The following is a 15,556-nucleotide window of genomic DNA, read 5'->3' as shown; positions in this document are numbered from 1 at the left end:
AGTTCGAACGTAATGACGTACAATACATACGTGATATTTCCATTACAAATGCTAGTTATATCTCCGGCTCGTACTTGATTCTGAGCATGCATGGACTTTTGTCCGACAGACTTGTGTACACACAATTGGAAAGTCCGACAACAAACATTTACTGGAGGAAAATTTGAGAACCGTCTAGCCAACATTTGTTGGCAGAAAGTCCAAAAACAAATGTTCAATGGAACATACTCGAGATTGGACTTTCCGCCAAGAAGCTCACATCCAACATTTGTTGTCGGAAAATCCAGTCGTGTGTAAGGGGCATAACAGTATATTAAACCATACAGGTCTATTTTTATTATCCCATTTTGCAATCATTTTTACAACTTTCTTTATCATGAATATTATCTCAACAGGCTGAAGCTGAATTTGTTTACTGGCCAAACAAAGATGAACCCATTGCCTGTGAAAATTTCACAGTGAGCATGGTAGGGGAAGACCAAGTCTGTCTTTCAAATGAGGAAAGAATGATAATACAAGATTTTATTTTAGAAGCTACCCAAGTAAGTATACCCTAATGCTTCTTATAAAGTAATTATATTTAACATGTTCAATAGATCATAAACAATAACATAAAATATTGGATTTGCACATAGATGTTATAAATAGATCTGAAGGTTTTTACAATGCAGCTACATAATATTTGTTTAGGTGTCTTTTATAAAGTGTATCTTATTTAGTATTGTCCATTTTTTCATTTTTGTAGGATGACTATGTACTGGAGGTTAAACATTTCCAGTGTCCAAAGTGGCCAAATCCAGACAGCCAGATAAGTAAGACATTTGAACTTATTAATCTAATCAAAGAAGAAGCAGCCAACAAAGATGGACCTATTGTTGTACATGATGAGTAAGTAATAACATATAACCATATATTTATTGTTCAAAAATTAAACATTATATCATTTTAGGAAATGATTGTAAATAATAGGAAATTGGATGAGAGCTCATTATGTATCTGAATAATAAATACAATGGGGTTGATTTACTGAAACTTGAGAGCATAAAATCTGGTGCAGCTCTGAAACCAATCAGCTTCTAGGTTGTATTGCCAATGCTTAGTTGAACAAGCTGATGTTAGAAGCTGATTGGCTACCATGATCAGCTGCACAAGATTTTTCACTCTCCAGTTTTAGTAAGTTTTTATTGTCATGTCATGATTTGTAAGTAGTTAGCAATGCATGATCAATGAGAAGAGGTAAGGTATGGTTGTCATCAGTTCTATAATGTCAATTACAGCTTGGTGAAAGACAATCTGCTGCAGATTGTGAGTGTCTGATATACCGTATATATCTGTGTATAACACGCACCTTAATTTTAAGAGGGAAATTTCAGGCAAAATAAAACATACATTTTAAATAAAGAACTTTGAAGCAAATTAAGGGTGCCCATCCATGTGGCATCATTAGTGCCCATCTGCAGCCTCACCATTGCCCATTAATGCAGCCTCACCATTGCCCATCAATGCAGCCTGATCAGTGCCCATCTGCAGCCTGATCATTGCCCATCTGCAGCCTCACCATTGCCCATCAATGCAGCCTGATCAGTGCCCATCTGCAGCCTCACCATTGCCCATCAATGCAGCCTGATCAGTGCCCATCTGAAGCTTCAACAGTGCCCATCAATGCAGGCACACCAGTGCCCATCAATGCAGCCTGATCAGTGTCCATCTGCAGCTTCAGTATTGCCCGTCAATGCAGCCTGATCAGTGCCCATCTGCTGTCTCCCCAGTGCCCATCAATGCAGTCTGATCAATGCCCATCTGCAGCCTCAACATTGCCCGTTAATGCAGCCTGATCAGTGCTATGATAGACGTTACATGTCCCGGCACTGGACCAGTGTGCTGTCTATCATAGGAGCTGTTCCAGAAAGTGGGACTTGATATAATAGCAGCCCCTGAGTAAGTGGAAGATCCCCGCTCTGTGCAATACAGTGGTGCTCCAAGGCAGCCTAATGGAAAATATCGGTGTATAACACGCACACATGATTTGCACTCTATTTTTGGGGGAAAAAGTGCATGTTATACGCCGATAAATATGGTAATAAAAAAATGCATAAAATCTATTGATTTCAACCAGACAGACCTTAGCTTTGCCATAAGTGGATCACAGGAACCTGGAAGTATGCTTATGTAATGGACATGGCATTTGACACGCTTCACCAATCCTAAACATCTTCATGCATAGAATTAGTATCAAAGACCAAGTATAAAAGTGTAGAAAATAGATCTACAAAGAACTAAACATTATTACAGGATTTATAAAGTGCCAACAGTTTACGCATCGCTTTAAAATGTAGAGGTGGGGACAGTACAATTACAATACAGTTCAATACAGAAGGAATAGGAAGGCCCTGCTCATGGAGCTTACAATCTAAAGGGAGGGGGAGGTGGTACAAAAGGTAAGAGTTTAAGTGATAATCTGATGGAGGTGACTCAGGTACAGTTCTTAGGTGGAGGTGGGGTAGGCTTCCCTGAATAAGGGAGTTTTCAGGGAGTGCCTAAAGGCGCACAGGGTAGGGGCTGACTGGACATACTGGGGCAGGGCATTCCAGAGGATGGAAGGAGCTCCGGAGAAGTCCCAAAGGCGAGCATGGGAGGAGGAGACAAGGGAGCTAGTAAACCTTTCCATGCACAAAGCTTATGCAATATGCAAATATGGCTACCACCATGCAAATAAATATATGATGACAAAGTATGCATAGAAAAAAGTTTTTCATGTAAAAATAACATGCAAAGGAAGGATTACATTTAGTTGAACTTTAATTTCTTTCTTTGTTTTCTTAGTTTTTTTTACAAAACCATGAAAAAGCTTATGGGTCTCTTGAACATTGTGAATAAGATAATATATTTGTCCAAATTGCTTTCTGAAATCAGTAGGGCCGAAATGATTACTGTTCATAAAGCTTATTAATTATTAATTTAACTTTCAAAGGACCATTCTACCAAAAGACCTATAATTAAGTATATACTACACAGTAGCCATTTATAAGAAAGTCCTTTTATTTCAGATATGGTGGGGTAACAGCAGCAACATTCTGTGCATTGTCAACCCTCATGAACCAACTGGAGAAAGAAAATTCTGTTGATGTTTATCAAGTGGCCAAGATGGTTAATCTGATGCGTCCTGGATTATTTACAGACATAGTAAGTAAATATATGATACATATCTGATATATATTTACTCTTGAAAACAGCACCATGTGGTATTATTTTTGTGGCACTTTGTATCCATATTAAAATCAGTCATCATATTGGGTGTCAGTTTGAATCCAAAAATACATAAAGAATGTTAAAGTAGAACTGCAGGGGGCAGGGGCCTGGGGGGATTATGTAATGCACATAGTGCTGCAGTCAGTAATCTGTGATGCACAGAATGCAGGGGATTCAGGGGTGTGTTACACTTAGTGTCAGGGGTGTGTGACACTTAGTGTAGAGCAGGGATATGCAATTAGCGGACTTCCAGCTGTTGCTAAACTACAAGTCCCATCATGCCTCTGCTCTGGGTGTCATGCTTGTGGCTCTAAGAGTCTTGCTATGCCTCATGGGACTTGTAGTTCTGCAACAGCTGGAGGTCCGCTAATTGCATATCCCTGGTGTAGAGGGTCAGGAGAGGGAAAATGTCTCTCCACAAGCAATATTCACCCCCACTTTACCCTTTCAGAAAAAATATGCACTTTCCACTCCCAAACCCCAAAAAATTCCAGCAGTAATCTGAACACTCACCATTTCCAGCACAAATTCTCTTCCCCCAATCCTCCCCAGCACAAATCCTCTCCCACCTTCTAGCATGGAATCTTCTCCATTGAAATTCTCCCTCTCGGCTTATATCTTCTTCCCCTCTCACAACCCCCCCCCCAAAAACCTATTCTAGTACAAACCCCCCAAATCACAAATACCCCCCCTCCAGTCCTCCAGTCCTCCAGTCCATCCTTCTAACACAAATCCTCTCATCCCCCTTCCCACCTAAATTATTATTATTATATTATACAGGATTTATATAGCGCCAACAGTTTGCGTAGTTATTTACAACATGAGGGCAGACATTACAGTTACAAAACAAATCAATACAGGAGGGATCAGAGGGCCCTGATCATTAGAGCTTACAATCTAGAAGGGAGGGTCAAGTGGAATAAAAGGTAATAACCGTAGGGGGTGAGCTGATGGAGAAAATGAAAATACAGTTGTTATGTGTGGGTAGGGTAGGCTTCTCTGAAGAGAAGGGTTTTCAGGGATCGTCTAAAAGCTAATAGAGTAGGAGATAAGCGAACAGATTTGGGTAAGACATTCCATAGGTTTGGAGAGGCTATGGAAAAGTCCTGGAGACGAGCAAGGGAGGAGGTGACAAGGGAGCTAGAGAGCAGGAGGTCTTGAGAGGAATGAAGAGAACGAGTAGGTTGGTATTTAGAGACTAGGCTAGTAACGTAGATGGGGGCTAAATTGTGGATGGCTTTGTAAGTAGTTGTTAGTATTTTGAAGTTAATTTGTGAGCGGAAGCCAGTGGAAGGATTAACAGAGAGGGGTAGCAGACACAGAGCGATTGGTAAGGTGGATGAGAAGGGAGATGCACTAGTCAAAACGAGAGATGATTAGCGAGTGAATTAAGAGCTTTGTTGTGTCATTGTTTAGAAAGGGTCATATTTTGGAGATGTTGCGGAGGTTGAGGCGGCAAGATTTGGACGGTGATTGGACGTGGTGCTTAAAGGAGAGTTCAGAGTCCAGGACTACACCTATAAGCTTGGCATGTGGGGTTGGCCATCGATTTTGACAGAGAGATCAGGGGAAGGGAAAGGGGCATATGAGGGAGGGAAAATTATAAATTTGGTTTTGGATAGATTGAGTTTGAGGAAGTGGTGTGACATCCAGACTGATATATCTAAATTAGTGATATGTGAGGAGACAGAGGGATTGAGCTGAGGGGTAGAGAAATAGATTTGGGTATCGTCAGCGTAGAGGTGGTAATGGAAGCCTTGGGAGGCTATCAGCTGACCCAGGAGGAGGTGTAGATTGAAAATAGGAAAGGCCCAAGAACAGAAACAACAGAGAAAGGAAGAGGAGGAAGTAGAGTTATAAGAAACACTAAAGGTGCGGTTGGATAAGTAGTAAGAGAACCAGCAAAGAGTACAGTCATGGAGACATGGAGTTTTTTGAGGAGGAGGGGGTGGTCAACCGTATCAAAGGCAGCAGAGAGGTCCAGGTCCAGGAGTAGGAGTACAGAATAGTGTCCATTGGTTTTGGCTGTTTGTTTGTTGTTTGTTTTTGACTAAAATGCCATTTTAGCTTTAGTCGTATTTGAGTCATCTGAATTGTTTTAGTCGTATTTTCGTCGACTAAAATAGTATTAATTTAGTCGACGAAAATATTTTCGTCGACAAAATTACCAGTGCCTCTAGGGAAGACATTACAAGTCAAGTTCAAGCCAGGAGCTTTGCTTGTTATAATCAGCCATACATTTTGCATTTTAAAGGTGGTTAATCAAAAGGATTGAATTAAAAAGGTATTGTATCACTTAAGAAAATGAGATTTCAATGCAAATAAAAAAAAACTGTTACTATCAACTCATCACATTGAAAACAACATGCTTCCAAATTATGTGCATGCTAAGAAGTGGATAAATTGCTTAAATGCTTTATCGTGCTTGTAAACCTTGCCACCATATTACACCAAGTATGGGTATCACATGAAAGTTGGTCTAAAAGGTGGAGTTAGCCTTTAATATACAGTAAATATGTAAGTGTGAAATGCTGCTCTATCTCTTAAATTACCAGACTGTGACTATGAGACAGCTGCAATCCAAAATATTGTGTTCCCACAAATGAAAGAAAAATAAGATACTAAGGGTCGGTTCACACTGGGACGACTTGTCAAGCGACTTAGCCACCTGACAAGTAACGTCCCATTCTGTACAATGGAACTGTTCCAATCGGAGCGACGCAAGTCGCTCCAACTTAGAAAAAGGTTCCTGTATGACTTTGGGGGCGACTTGAGGCGACTTGCATTGACTTCTATAGAGAAGTCGTTTCGCAAGTCGCCACAACGGTCGTGTCCAGGTCGCCTGAGGCAGTCGCGCTGCAAGTGGTGCTGCCTCAGTGTTGGATGTGTTTATCAAAATAAAAGCAAACATCTTAAGTGCGCTGACATAAAATTCTTCTATAGTGCAACAAAGTAATTAAAGTCTGTGATAAAATATCTTTAAACACGATGCTCCTTAAATGTGTTCTTCTGCAAGCTTCACCCTATGTGAGTTAGAGGAATATATGCATGTGTATCAATCCCCAACACCTATTCACCACTGCGCTCACCTTAATGTCAGACCTGTACAGGTCGAACCTCGCCTTCCCCAGCTGGGGTGTAATCCCGGTTAATAGACCGGCTGATCAATATCCTCCTGATCCTTTCCGCTCTCTGAATTTTGCTAGGTACTCTATGTGAGCTATATAAAGAAACCTGCTTTCTATTTGTTCCCCTCGGTCAAAGCAAACAACTTTCCATAGTGCAATATTCTAAAACCACAAAATTTATTAAGGCATCCACTTACAGTTGAGAGTAAAAAAATCAGTCCGTATCCCTATTTCCAGCGGGGCTGTGGCTCCCGTGTCCTGCCGTTGTGCTGCGTCACTCGACTTCGCCCAAAGCGTATCATCATTACCACGTGCCTTCATTAGTTCCAAGCCTTAAGCACTTATATAGTTACATAGTTAGCAAGGTTGAATAAAGACACCAGTCCATCCAGTTCAACCAAAGTGAGTGTCTACAATTGTTCCTACCCTCAAGGAGCCCACAATCCAAGGTCCTCATTCATATACTAGAGCCAATTTTGGACAGAAGCCAATTAACTTACCTGCATGTCTTTGGAGTGTGGGAGGAAACCGGAGTACCCCAGCCTGCTCTTTAAAATTAAGGTAAGATATTTTAGCAAGTAAAAAAGCAGCAATTTTGGAACCATTTACCCAAAGTATGCTGTTTAAATGGGAACATGGAAAAGTGGAAATACTACTTAAGATAAAGTCAATGGCAGCTGAAACCAGGTACATTTTCTGGTAAAAATCTTCAGATCCAAGTACTGTCCCTGAAAATAAAACACACTGTAGTTTGCAAATGAAGTGGTTTTAAAATAATAGAAAATGTTCACATCCTCATGTGTTTTCCCCTTTTTTTCCCCAGGAGCAGTATCAGTTCCTATATAAGGCTATCCTGAGTCTTGTAAGTAGCAGACAAGAAGCGAGCCCGGCAACTATTGTGGAGAGCAATGGATCTGCACTACAAGATGGAAATACTTTGGAAAGCTTGGAGTCTTTGGTATAATTATGAGTCTGCTGCCATGGCTCATTTTTGCATATTGTGGAAGGAACTGCTCACTTACAGTATATATCTTTCTAAAATTCTTCCAGCACTATTTTGTAACAAATGACTACTGCCTCTCATTTATAAGTAATAACGTGTGCCTTTTGGAAGACATATCCATCCACGTTAGAAAGATAAACCTCATCGACCCTCCCCACAGTGTTTTTTATGAATGGATTTTGTGCTATATTTACTCAGTATTCGTTTCTACTAGTGATTTTTTATGCTCTCCGCTATTTGTATTTATAGCAATTGCGCTTTTCCAGAAAGAAAATGTTTTATTTAACACTTTGATGTGATAAAGCTTAGTTTGTTAGACTTTTGTGTTCCACTACAGGAATGTAAATAGCATCTTTCTTGGTACTTTTATCATTTCAAGAAATAGGAAAGCATACCAGCCTGAGAAGGTAGTAATGTAGTAATCTAACAAGTACTGTAAATATTGTTCTAGGTACTCCATGGACCAAATTTATATTTATAATTGTAGATTTTTATATTTTATTATAAAGTCAGTTTTCCAGTTATTTGTATCCATGTTGTTTCAGTAATTTACATTGTTTTTATTTTGGCAAAATGCCCAGGCGATTGATGCGTATGTTTAACAAAATAACTGTTTTTGCATGTTATTTTAACACATTGTAAAAATGAAAAATAAATGAGAACTTTTCAATACTTATATGTTGACAGATATATCATTTCAAACATGGTCCAGCAACCTGGTGGAAAAAAAGTGTCAGTTGCCATTAACAACCAGATTCTAGATGTCATATTTACAATATGCACTCAAAGTATAATAGATGCTACCAAATGGGTTGCTAAATGAAATACACATACATTCTTCTTACTGATATCTTAGCCCTTGTACACACGGTCGGACATTCCGCCGAAAAATGTCCAATCGGACCGTGTTGTCGCATAATCTGACTTTGTGTAGGCTCCATCGGACTGTTTCCGTCGGAATATCCGATGGACAAAGTTTTAGAGATGGGCTATAAAACTTTCGGACAACATGATCCGATCGGACTTTGTCCGATTGTGTGTAGAGAATTCCGATCAGACAAAGTGCCACGCATGCTCAGATCAAATTCCTAGACCAAAGCTATTGGCTACTAGCCTGAACGTAGCCCTGTCGTAACGAAATAACGTTGTTACGTTACGTACGATTGGATTTTCCGACAGCTTTGTCCGACCGTGTGTATGCAACACAAGTTTCGGACAAAATCCATCGGACAAAATCCGACGGATTTTGTTGTCGGAATGTCCGACCGTGTTTACAAGGGCTAAGAGAAATTTGAGGCTAGTTTTCGTTTGCTGTATTAAAAGAAATTCTGCTCTAAAAAGAAACTGCAAATGAACCCCCTCTAAAGCAGCTGGGACAGTTTAAAAAATAGATATTCAAATCAAATACACTAAATAACAGCTCTAAATAAAAGTATTAAATGCTACACTCATAAAATAAATGTGATACAAATATTGATGCAGCACAACTAAAACAGTATCTCTTAAATTAAAGTCCCAAATAATGGAACAAAAAAAGTCTATAAATATGTATATGTGGCCAACCACCAGTGAATTCCAGATATCACGTCAAAGGATCCCCCACGTGTCACATAACAGCCTGTGAACCATATGTGCTCACCTCCTGGACTGGACCTTAATCAATAATCAAAGTCCAACTCATTTTTGTCCATGTAGAGCTATACTCCAACTGTGCTCTTGGCTCCCAGTAACAATCACAGGCACTAACACGTGGACTGGAGCTTCTGTTCTGCCTCCTCCCCTACGTGTACGCATGCAAAAAGAATACAACCAATAGTGCTCTCCATAAGTTTTATAACAAAATTCATAAAATCTATAGTGGTTCCTACTGAGGAAGTCTTTGGAGGTGTAACACGTATAGGAACTGAATCAGCACACTTGATGCCACCACCAGTGTGGAGACTCTGCGGTGATATGGAGGTTTACTTTTATACTATGCGCAGAACATGGCACGGAGAGTGGATTTGTTTGTGAGTGTCTGGTTTTAGATTTTATTAAATTGTTTTTAAAACATCTGGAGAGCACTATTGGTTGTATTTCTTATGCATGAGTACATGTCACACTTAGGGGAGGAGGCTGAACAGAAGCTCCAGTCCATGTGTTGTTTCTGGGAGCCAGTTGGAATACAGCCCTAGAGGGGCAAAAAGTGTGTTTGACCTTGATTATTGATTAAAATCCAGTCCAGAATGTGAGCTAAAGTGGTTCAAATGGTGTTATGCATGTGACACGTGGGTGATCCGTTATATAGAAGGCCATGATATCTGGAATTCACTGGTGGTTGGCCACATATACACTATGTTATCAAAAGTATTGGGACACCTCCCTTTACCCACATATGAACTTTAATGGCATCCCAGCCTTAGTCCGTAGGGTTAAATATTGAATTGAACCACTCTTTGCAGCTATAACAGCTTCAGATCTTCTAGGAAGGCTGTCCACAAGGTTTAGGAGTGTGTCTATAGGAATGTTTCACCATTTGTCCAAAAACATATTTGTGAGGTCAGTCACTAATGTGGATGAGAAGACCTGGCTCGCAGTCTCCGCTCTAATTCATCTCAAAGGTGTTTTATCAGGTTGAGGTCAGTACTCTGTGCAGGCCAGTCAAGTTCCTCCACTCCAAATTCACTCATCCATATCTTTATGGACCTTGCTTTGTGCACTGGTGCGCAGTCATGTTGGGAGCATGACATTTTCCAAAATGTCTTGGTGTGCTGAGGTCTTAAAAGTTCCCTTCACTGGAACTAAGGGGCCAAGCCCAACCCCTGAAAAACAACCCTACACCATAATCCACCATCCAGCAAACAATTTGGACCAGTGCACAAAGCAAGGTCCATAAAGACATGGATGAGTGAGTTTGGGGTGGAGGAACTTGACTGGCCTTCACAGAGTCCTGATCACAACCCGACAGAACACCTTTGGGATGAATTAAGCCTGATTCACACCTATGCATTTTCAGTGCTTTTTGCATTTTGCAGATTTGCACTACAGAACGTATTCCATAGGAAACCATGGTAAATGGATTGTGGCGCAAATCTGCAAAATGCAAAAAGCGCTAAAACTGCATAGGTGTGAATCCAGCCTTAGAGTGGAGACTGCAAGCCAGGCCTTCTCATCCAACAACAGTGCCTGATCTTACAAATTCTGAAAGAATGGTCAAACATCCCCATAGACACACTCCTAAAACTTGTAGACAGCCTTCCCAGAGGAGCTGAAGCTGTTATAGCTGCAAAGGGTGGGCCAACCCAATATTGAACCCTACGGACTAAGACTGGGATGCCATTACAGTTCATGTGTGTGTAAAGACAGGTGTCCCAATACTTTTGGTAATATAGTGTTTATACAGTAACACACTTAGGCTTCATGCACACTGGTTCCTTGAAAACACTGTTTATTCTGACAGGAGAAAATCAGCCTTATAAACTCACCTAAGCTGCAGTTTAGCAGTGTTTGGTATTTGGGGCATTTATTTATTTCATTGGCCAGAAATTTAATTGATCCTGGCCATTGAAATAAATTAATGCTGAAGTGCTAAATGCCTGAATGTGATTTTAGGACATTCAGAAAACATCCTCTAAACACATGAAATAATTAACTTCTTGCCGGCCGCACTATAGCCGAAAGAAGGCTACAGCACGGGCCTTAATTGCCGGGAGGGCATCCATGGACGTCCCGCCAGCAAGCGCAGTCTGCGCGAAACGCAGTGCGGCATGCTCTGTGATCTATGAGACTCAGCTGATCACAGATTCGAGTAAGGGGGTCGATCCTGGGCCCCTTACCATGTGATCAGCTATCAGCCAATGATGGCTGATCATGTGATGTAAACAAAAGCTCGGTACTCTGTATTATTTTTTCCTCACGCTGTCAACGTGAGGGGAAAAAAAAATCCGAACACGACCTCTGTCAGAGGGACATCGGTCCCTCACCCAGAAAGCCACAGCTGTGCCCACCAGTGCCCACTGTGGTACCCACCAGTGCCACCTACCAGTGTCGACAGTGCCACCTATCAATGCCCACCAGTGCTGCCAATCAATGCCCCTCAGTATCTAATAATCAGTGCCACATTCAGTGCTGCCTATCAGTGTCACCTACCACAAGTCCTGATACTACATGTACCATGATCCTTTGAGCCTCTGTAGTTTCAGGGACGGGCTACGGAAGTCACTTGTAGCAGCCATGGGAGTTGATGTGGGTGGGTCCTAAAGTTACTGTGGGTGTTTCTGGGCCTTCATTTGGTGAAAGTGGAGGAATGGAATCCTGCAGTGAACAAAGTACTGTACAGTAGAAAGTGAAACCTTACTAAACATCTCTTGGACAAGAAATTAAGTGTGCTATTCTAGCAATAAAGGACACACAAATATAAGACTGGTCACATGATTGTGTTTTTTTTCTGCTCTGATCTAATTCTATATAGTGTTTGCACACACAAAACTCAATTTAGTCAAACACGAATATTTGGTTGTTGTAAAGTTTATGTGTAGTCACCAAACACACTAAAATTATTGTGAGCAGAAATGCGCACTCCTCCTACACAAAGTGTGAATGGGGCCTTAGATACAAGGCATCACTACCATACTAGAATCATTGCAGTCTTAAAATGGATGTAAATAATTTATCAAATTTGGCCTAAGCACACTGAAGTGTTCACTTATCTCTCTCCAAAGCCCTAAGTCTGTGTCTTTCTGCTGCTCGGTTCTTCTGTTATCAGCATGATAACTTCTGACAAGTTCTCTGACAACCGAGATAAAACCAGCCTGAAATTTGTGTCAGGGTGGGTGCTATAAATAGATTAGCAGAGAGCTGGTCTATTCACAGTACAGCTCTGCACATTCCCTCCTTCCTCTGCCTATGTGGAGTGGGGGGTGTGCCTTTCCTCCAATCAGCTGTCACACAATGTATACTTGTGTGCCCACACCCAGTGGTGAACAGAAAGAAAAAAAATCTCTAACATGATCTGCACCTTCTAAACAGTATATAAAGCTGAAGACAGCAATATACACGTAAAACTTATGTAGGGAGAGGGTTTACATCCACTTTAAAGCTTGTTTAAATTAATGGTGTAAAAATGCATCACAGCCACAAGGTTTTACCACCCCCAGTTGCTCCCTCTTTAGCTGTAGGACCAGTAGCTGGGGGTGAACACATGCTATGACTGCAATACTCTGCTTTATGGCTGTAGTCTGAACTATACCTCCTGCACTACTGCCTGCCAGACACAACCAATTCTAGTGAATGGAGCCACACTGCAATTGCGCACAATGTGCATGTTTGCCAGGCAGTACTGCAGCATTTAGGGGGTTAAAATAGGTGATACAGCTCATCCTGCCCGTCAAATGCTCTCTGAAGAGTGATCTGAATGCAAATTACTCTTCAGTCTACAAAGCAGGTGTAAATGTGTCATTCCTGCCTTGCAGCACAGCTAAGAATAATGGCTTTCTGCAAGTCTACAGAGGAAGGGAGGTTATTATGAAGGTGTTTCCCTCATATGTAAATAAAGCAGTTCACAGAGAACAGGGCTCTGGGAGGGAGGGATCTGAGGGGCGGGACTTTGTCTTTTCACACTGGTCTGTATATTTAAAGAAGAACTATGGTCAAAATGAAAAAAAAAAAGCCATATGTGATGTAACTCTTTATAATCTGTTGCAAATCTCACTGGTTGTTCTGAAAATAATAAGGATATTGATCAGGGATGATACCTTTTCCCCTGCAGCTTAAAGCTATCATGTTCACTTTCTTTAGTGAGGAGACAACACTGCTTCCTCTGTTTGTAAATGCCTCCGTTGTCCCCTTTTGTGTGATGCCGCTCATGGGCTGCCCATAACGGTCGGCCCATGAAGCCCCACCCACTCCTACCCATGTCCGGCCTATGTCTGCTCAATGCTCTGTCTATACAGACTCTTCCTGATGGCTTGGCTTCTCCACTCATAAGCTTACAGAAGAAAAAAAGCAGCAAGAAGTATACAGATGAATTGAAAAACCCATGTGCAAAGTTACCTGCTTTTAAAAACAAATATTATTGATATAATTATAACAAAATAAAAAAATATATATAAAATGCTCATTCAATTAAAAAACCTGTGTTAGAATTTGGCTCTGTCTACCTGATTGCATCCTCTTCTCTCCTCTGTCCACCTGGCTCAGTCCTCCCCTACACTTGGCTACTTCCCGCTCTCCCCTATCTCGCTATGTCCTCTTCTCCACCTAGCTGCATCCCCATCTCTCCTGCAACCAGCTGGCCACTCTTCTCAAATGGATTAATAAGGGTTCCGCCTCCTCGTTATTCCCAGCTGGAGTTTGATTGGCTGCCTTTTATTTGTTGAATCTGAGATAACTCTTTGACCAAGGTAGTCAAAGTGCTATCACTCAGACTCCACTAATAATAAAAGGCTGCGGGGCTGCAGGCAGCCAATCAGAGGCTAAAGCCATTAATAACGAAGAGCCTGCAATAATCCATTGCAGCAAAACTAGTGAAAGGGACTTAGGGAGTGCTAAAAGTCCATGGGTTAGGGGGCGCAAATTACTTGCCTTGCCCCAGGCACTGACAACCCATGCTACGCCACTGAGGGTGACACAGGATGATCAGTGCCTCAAGGGTCATGGGGGACACATGATGACCAGGGAACTCAGGAACCAAAGGGGATACAGAATGCTCGGGGTTCACAGGGGACACAGGATGATTAGTGGCACAAGGGTCACCAGATGATTAGGGAACTTAAGGGTGGCAGGGGACACAGGATGATCAGGGGCTCGGGGGTCACAGTGGACATAGGCTGATTAGGGGCACAGGATGATCAGGGGTTACAGTAGACACATGATGATTAGAGGCACAGGGGTCACAGGATGATTAGGGGACTCGGGGGTCACGGAGGACACAGGATGATTAGGGGACTTGGGGGTCACAGAGGACATAGGATGATTAGGGGACTTGGGGGTCACAGAGGACACAGAATGATTAGAGGCACAGGGGTCACAGGATGATCATGGGTTACAATGGACACAGGATGATTAGGGGCACAGGGGTCACAGGATGATTAGGCGTCATGGGAAACACAGGATGATTAGGGGAGTTGGGGGTCACAGAGGACACAAGATGATTAGGGAACTTAGGGGAGACAGGATGACTGGGATTCAGAGGTCACTGGATGATTAAGGGCACAGGGGTCACAGGATGGTAAGGGGTTACAGGATGAGTAGGGAACTCGGGAATCACAGGGGACACAGAATGATCAGGGGCTCGGGGTCACAGGATGATCAGGGAACTCAGAAGTAACAGGGGACACACAATTAGAGGCACAGGAATCACGGGATGATTGGGGTCACAGGATGATCAGGAGTTACAGGGGACACTGCATGATTAGGGGCTCGGATGATTAGAGGCACGAAGGAAAGGAATGAATGATCAGTAGTCATGGGAGACACAGGATGTTTAGGATTTAAGGGTCACAGTAGACACCCGAGGATTAGGGAACTTTGGGGACACATGATGATCAGAGGCTCTGTGTATTAGAGGGGACACCCTCTCCCTCTTTCCCTTTCTTCTTCTCATGTTTCTCTTCTTCCCTCTTTCAGACTTGTTCTCTCCCTCTCTTTTATCTCATTTTTTCTCCCTCTCTTATTTTCTATCTCCCTTCTCGCTCTCATTCTCTCTCTTTAAACATATTTAAACCTTTAAAAATAGGTCAAATACCAATAAAAATCAACATTATAAACATAAGGATCAGTGACAACTATTCCATCTTCTACTGAAAGCATTGCTTCAGCAGCCCTAGCAAGGAAATGACATGCCAACTCTGCAGAACATCTCCCACCATCACTAGCATTAGCTAGCAGAGGAGGAATGGTGGAGGGGATTAGAGACCCCCATTGCAGTTATATGGAAGGAAAATAATAATTTCAGTTATGTTTATTACCATGTGTAGCCTTCAGGTATTTATATAAGGATTTACTAAAATGTGTATGTTGCATTTTGTTGTAGTTTAACTGGGCAGGACTGAATTCCAGTTGTGATCCATGCAAACCAGCCCAGCAGCAGCACAGCTATATTTCACAACAGGCTGTGTATGAAAGTGTTTCATATTTGATTTTGAATAATGCTGTGATCTTTGAGGAGGGACTTGAGAGTTTTGGACTCTTCCTGTTG

The 15,556-nt window shown here is 41.8% G+C and overlaps 1 protein-coding gene across 7 annotated transcripts in view; it reads left to right on the top strand.

Moving 5' to 3' along the window:
• The window catches only part of PTPRZ1 (protein tyrosine phosphatase receptor type Z1), a 332,340-nt gene extending 324,284 nt beyond the window's left edge, over positions 1–8,056 (top strand). For all 7 annotated transcript variants that reach the window (XM_077472626.1, XM_077472627.1, XM_077472625.1 and 4 more), the window contains 4 exons: positions 396–542; positions 746–888; positions 3,048–3,183; positions 7,201–8,056. In XM_077472626.1, the coding sequence (XP_077328752.1) occupies positions 396–542; positions 746–888; positions 3,048–3,183; positions 7,201–7,341 (567 nt within the window). In that variant the 3' untranslated portion in view covers positions 7,342–8,056. The remainder of the gene's footprint in view (positions 1–395; positions 543–745; positions 889–3,047; positions 3,184–7,200) is intronic.
• The last annotated feature ends 7,500 nt before the right edge of the window (positions 8,057–15,556 follow it).

This window comes from Lithobates pipiens, unplaced genomic scaffold (assembly GCF_037356315.1).
Source record: "Lithobates pipiens isolate NorthernLeopardFrog02 unplaced genomic scaffold, aLitPip1_a1.2 Scaffold_8, whole genome shotgun sequence".
Classification (NCBI taxonomy): Eukaryota; Metazoa; Chordata; class Amphibia; order Anura; family Ranidae; genus Lithobates; species Lithobates pipiens.
The sequence above is the reverse complement of the archived record's forward strand: the minus strand, read 5'-3'. Positions and strand labels throughout refer to the sequence as shown.